This window comes from Austrofundulus limnaeus, unplaced genomic scaffold (assembly GCF_001266775.1).
Source record: "Austrofundulus limnaeus strain Quisiro unplaced genomic scaffold, Austrofundulus_limnaeus-1.0 Scaffold4, whole genome shotgun sequence".
NCBI classification, from domain to species: domain Eukaryota; kingdom Metazoa; phylum Chordata; class Actinopteri; order Cyprinodontiformes; family Rivulidae; genus Austrofundulus; species Austrofundulus limnaeus.
Window position 1 is genome coordinate 6171043 of NW_013952406.1, and position 5282 is coordinate 6176324.

Consider the following 5282-nt stretch of genomic DNA (forward strand, 5'->3'; position numbering starts at 1 on the left):
TTTACAAAACTAAACAGCCTACAGTACTTTTATAGTCTTTATTTTACAGTTAAAATATATGTTTATCAAATAAAGTCTAATGTTACAACTAACAGGGTCCCGTTAAAGAACTTAAAATATCGTGTTTATAGGGGTCTTCTCAATAGAGCAGGTGAAGCAGCTCCTCCCCCTTATTCTAATGTGGGGATGCAAACTGTGTGGAACTTATTGATATTTGAATTACAGCCTCCTGTTTTAAAAGCACATTGCAAAATCCATTAACTAACTAAAACACTGTGAGTGATACCATTGCTCACCCTAAGGTAGACACAATTACATCCTCATCTTTCTGTTTTATTACATAATCATGCACCCATCATGGTTCAGTTAATTTTTTTTATGTGACACGTCAAGGGATAGTTTCTCTTTTTTTTACATGGCATCCTGTTAATGCTTCAGGTGCTGAAATAGAGCGGATCTGTTCTCCCTCCACWCAGTGCATGACTCACCTTGGTGAGCTTTAATCTGGGGCAGGACACTGTGAAGAATTTCTAATGACTTCCTGTGATATTCTGCCTGCGTTTCTATCAACTGCAGCAGGAAGAAAAGAGGAGGTGGYATTAGAACAAATAATCAGTGACATATATTTACTCAGGTTTCTGTATTATCATCCACAATGTTTATTGCGACGTGAGCAATCCAGAAAAAAAACATATTATTTTCAGGTAACTTACTGTCTGGAAGTAGTTTGCATAGTCTATTTCTTTGGCCACAAAATTGTACATATCTGCTGACAGCTGATCCTGGAAATTAGAATAAAACATCACTGTGATGTGGTCCATTTGTGTCTGATGCATGCACAGGGTTTATTTATCAAAGGGACAATAGAGACGTAGTAGGAGAGGAAATGATAAATGATTTGCTTTGGTTGGTGACTCACTCTACAAATCTCCATCCGATTGGCTGCCTCCTCCATCTCCTCCCTCAGGGACTCTGACTTGGTGCCGGGCTGCATTGTGCTTGGGTGGCTGGAGGACTTAGATGACTGATGAAATCTGTGGAGCCAAGACAATAAAACTACTGACAATGTGTCATATTTTCTACATTATAGACATATAACTGAGAAGGACTTTCACCTTGTTCGTGCCGAGTCCATGTCCAAGACAAGTTTAGCTAAGTGTTTTCTCTGTTTCTGAATGTTGGGGATTTCCACCTACAAGARGTTTATTAGAGTTTTAACCACGGATAAACAAATGTAAGCTGCTAATGATGAAAACTGAAGTGCAGCTCTGCAGTCATGCTGTATTCAGAGCACATTATGTCTTAATTAGGGCAGCGCTTCCCCACCTCTGCGAGCACATAGAGCGGCTCCACCACCTCTCTCTCAGTRTGGAGCTCAAACTGAAGCAGCTCCTGGGCCAGCTTGTCTTCTGTCTCTCCACACAGCTTCAGCATCTTTCTGTTGGGTGGCAGCCGCATGGGAGTCCCGCGCAGCGAAATGCAGATCAAATCAGGAAAGACAGAAAAGATAATTAGATCAATAGGGTTGAATTCCTTGGAGGAATATAACCTGCTGACTTTAAATCCAGAGTTTACGGTTTTGTCTTATATGTTTTAGCCTATTTGGTTTAAATGTCAGTRAGTAGTTATTCACCCTAGGAGCGAGTCGTCTCCCAACACCGCCGCGCTCTCCTCCATACATTGTGCCAAGATTGTGAGCGGAAGCTTTTTCTGCCATCAGACAGAGGAATACCGTTACTCAAACGTCACCATCATTTTGTTTTCTATCAGTTTGTGTTGGGAGACAGGCACTCACGGCAGGCGACTTGACAGATTTCTTCTCCGTGTCAGTCCCCTGCTGACCCTGCAGGCAGGCGGTCAGCTTCTTGTGAGTGCTGTGTGTCACCTGCTTGACCAGATCCAGACGCTTCTCTACCTGTAGGAGCACACCGGGGACAGGAGYCGCATCAACCCCGGCCTCACAACAACACATCTATTCCTGTTACGCAGGGGCAGAGCCGGAGGGGCGGCCAGGGTGGCACCTGATWGGCCACCCCAGGTGCTACCCACATAATGACTGACAAGTGGGGTGGAGTTTGCATGTGGCATTTCAAAGTTGGACATTTAATGACAAACTTCTTTTTGTTAGCTGGGTTAGCTTTTTGTGCATCATGGGGATTGCGTTTGYCTACCACCACTTCATTCAGCTCAGTATTTTTWWAAAAATGGCTGAGTTATAGCCAGTTGAAATCAGCTTTGGCAGCCATATTGGRTTTTGTATTTGAAACCAGATTGTAAAAGATTATTACTGCCGGGCTAATTTTCAACTGTGTGTGTTTAAAAATGGCTAAACTAAAGCGCTTTGCGAAATTAGCATTAGCATTAGTAGCTAGCATGTTTTTTCATGGGATCATTCTTGGGTATGATCACACAGAAAATTTCAGCTCAATATTTCTTCAAACAACTGAATTCGAGTTATTTAAAGTTAGRTGTGGAGACCATATTGAATTTTCAAAACCAGAGTAGTTTTATTTATTTGTATGTGCCCACCCCCTAAAAACATCTTGGCCACCCCTGTGCCACCCGATGCAAAAAATGTCTAGCTCCGCCCCTGCTCTTATGAAGCATTGTAAAACTTACACTTGAGAGCTACTTTACAGAATAAATTAAATCAACATACGTTGCATGTCTAAGTGAAAATGCATCTTGTTTAAAAAGGCGACGTTTTCTGGCCCTAAAACAATTTTTTGACTCTGTTGAGTTCCAGTAATTCACATRTACAAAAAGAAAACAACATGAATGCTATCGCTATGCTAATAGTTAACTGAGTTTATCACAAAACTCTCGTTCTGCAGCTCACCTGTAGGAGATCTTCACTCAGCACTTCTGTTTTTTCTGCTCTGTAAAGATAAAAATGCACAACAAGCAAATACAAATTAGCTGCCATTAGCTCATGCTGGCTTTATATAACAAATCTTTGACTTGTCAGCTGTTGAGGTTAGCATCTTTTTTAACGGTGACCTCACAAGCACTGCACACATTTTGTTGTAACTGCTTTATGTGTCACGTTTAGGAGACTCATTCAGGGCCGGATTCAGTCACATCTGTATGCGTTTTCGTGGCRGTCTCTCTGACACGTGATCTAAAAGACCATTTAACTGCAGCACGTAAAAGCCAGCGATTCAATATGCTGGTTCCTGCTGAGGTGCATCCCACTGTGACTCTGGCAGACATGGACTCAGCTCCTCTGCAAGTGAGGGCAGAGCTGCAGAGCTGCAGAGTCAGTGAGGCAGATAAAGCCGCTCAGTCGGAGGAGTGAATGAGTCGTTAGCTCAAAAGAGCAAAGCACTGGAAGTTGCAATAACATGGAGTCAGCACAGCTTGGAAACACTCCTATTTTTTCTGTAAAGCTGTTGCCCCTACAGCTCCACATGCCTTGAAAATTTATCAATCAACCATGAATTTAGACGCTTAAAACACACACTGACTGGTCTCATGTTGAAGAATAACATGCACTTCCTGCTCTGACAGGGCGTGAGAGCTTGGACAGAGTTTGTGACCTCTTAAACTGAGACTGAACTCCACCTGTGTACCACAGCACCCCCAGCATTTCCAGTTCCTGTCTGCACAAGCTCTTCCGGTGATTGTGCCCAAACTATGCCAATATGAGTAGCAAACAACAAAAGTAAACCTATTTTTACTAAGAGTCAAAGACCTTCATTAGTTCATCTAAAATTAATGAGCAAGCCAGAACAAAAACACATACAAAATAGCGTTTTCATTTATTTTTTACGTTTGCTAGAAAAATAAAAAGGAGCATTTTTGTTGGTGTCAGTTATTAAAATCTCGGCCTCAGTCCCAAGATGTGGACGTGGAGCCATGGGAACTGGGTCAAAGCATGTACCAGTGCATCTAATCACAGCCAACCCGCTCGACTCGCTGAGCTGAGGAGGAAAAATACAGGAAATGCTTGCGAGCGTGCCTAGAACGAGGACCAGTTTGGTGGAAAACCAAGAGATTTCTGGCACAATTAGTGAGAACAGGTGCGACCGCAGACTGCTGACTGCYTGACAGAGGAGGAAAGCAAAAATAATCAAAGCAGTCCAGTAACATTTGGCATCATGTTTCTGATATATTACACCAGCTCAAAAATCTAAAAATTTGTTTCTGCAGGCAAATGCTATGTGTCTATTTATGTAATTACACCATTTTCAAAATGATCCAGTTTGTTTTGTGCAAATTACACAGACTAAAATTTTTAAATTTTAAAAATGTACGTTTTTTGAGGCAATGAGTTTTCATAATTGTTACGGGTAAAGTCCACTCATTGCGTTGTACAGTGCAACGCATAAAAATATAGTAGAATGTTTTATTTTAAATTCTTTTATTAAAAAATTCTTAATTTCATTTAAAAACAAAGCAAATGCTACACATACAGCAACTAATAATACAAAACACAAATAAAATGAAAGGTAGCAGAAAGAAGAAAAAGATTCGTATTAATATCTGCCCCTTTCTTAAAAAATGTCTAAGATAGAGTGAAATATAATAATATCTGGGTTTTCTAAGGTCAGTCGGCTGTGGTGGCCATCTTGAATTGGTTTAGCCTCAAATGTTGATCAGCTGTGACCATTCACACATGGATAAATTCCTGAAAGATTTAATAAAATGGTCAAATATATATGTTGTTTTGTTAACGTATAGAGTTGACCCTGAATAATTAATGGCAAAATTTTAAACAAGGATCTCATCTCAGTTTCAGCTACTACGAAATCAAATTATAGATCAATATCCTTAAAATGTGTTGAGTTATAATCAAAAAAACGTCACTGTCCATCTCTAATAAAGGTTAAATTAAAAGTGCAGACATTGCTGCCAGTAATGTTTTTATCAAACAGATTAGAGGATGTATTTAAGGGGATCACTGTTTTGTTCAGTCAACTTGCTTGTTTTCAGACTTTGGCATTTCCTCTCACTAAAGTAAATTTATAKATGACCTTCCTCTCAAAGCACAGATAAAAAAAATCTAAAAGATCCACACTGGGAATATTGGAGTTGGCTGCTCCTAAAAAGACCCTGATGTAAAGCTTCCKGCCTCAGGGAGAAATCTGAGGTGAGAAGCGATCTTCCTCTCAGCAAATAAGTGTGCAGATTGAGTCCCGGGAGGAAAGTAAACACGTGGGAGAGCTGGCAGCCGTGTGGGTGCTGRACTCATGGAAAGGGAGGCAGACGCTGCCAGGTTTTTGCCAACCATCTGCCACAGTGCCGGCATTCCTTTACCTCCAGCTCCTTGTGACTCATTA

General features: G+C 40.9%; 1 protein-coding gene across 5 annotated transcripts in view; it reads right to left on the reverse strand.

Moving 5' to 3' along the window:
• arhgap44a (Rho GTPase activating protein 44a) overlaps positions 1–5282 on the reverse strand; it is a 30552-nt gene that overhangs the window by 14881 nt on the left and 10389 nt on the right. For all 5 annotated transcript variants that reach the window (XM_014025510.1, XM_014025501.1, XM_014025530.1 and 2 more), the window contains exons 2-9: positions 2840–2879; positions 1796–1915; positions 1634–1710; positions 1327–1438; positions 1116–1192; positions 920–1034; positions 714–782; positions 489–570 (exon numbers count right to left, since the gene is read on the reverse strand). In XM_014025510.1, coding sequence (XP_013880964.1) covers positions 489–570; positions 714–782; positions 920–1034; positions 1116–1192; positions 1327–1438; positions 1634–1710; positions 1796–1915; positions 2840–2879 — 692 coding nt within the window. The remainder of the gene's footprint in view (positions 1–488; positions 571–713; positions 783–919; positions 1035–1115; positions 1193–1326; positions 1439–1633; positions 1711–1795; positions 1916–2839; positions 2880–5282) is intronic.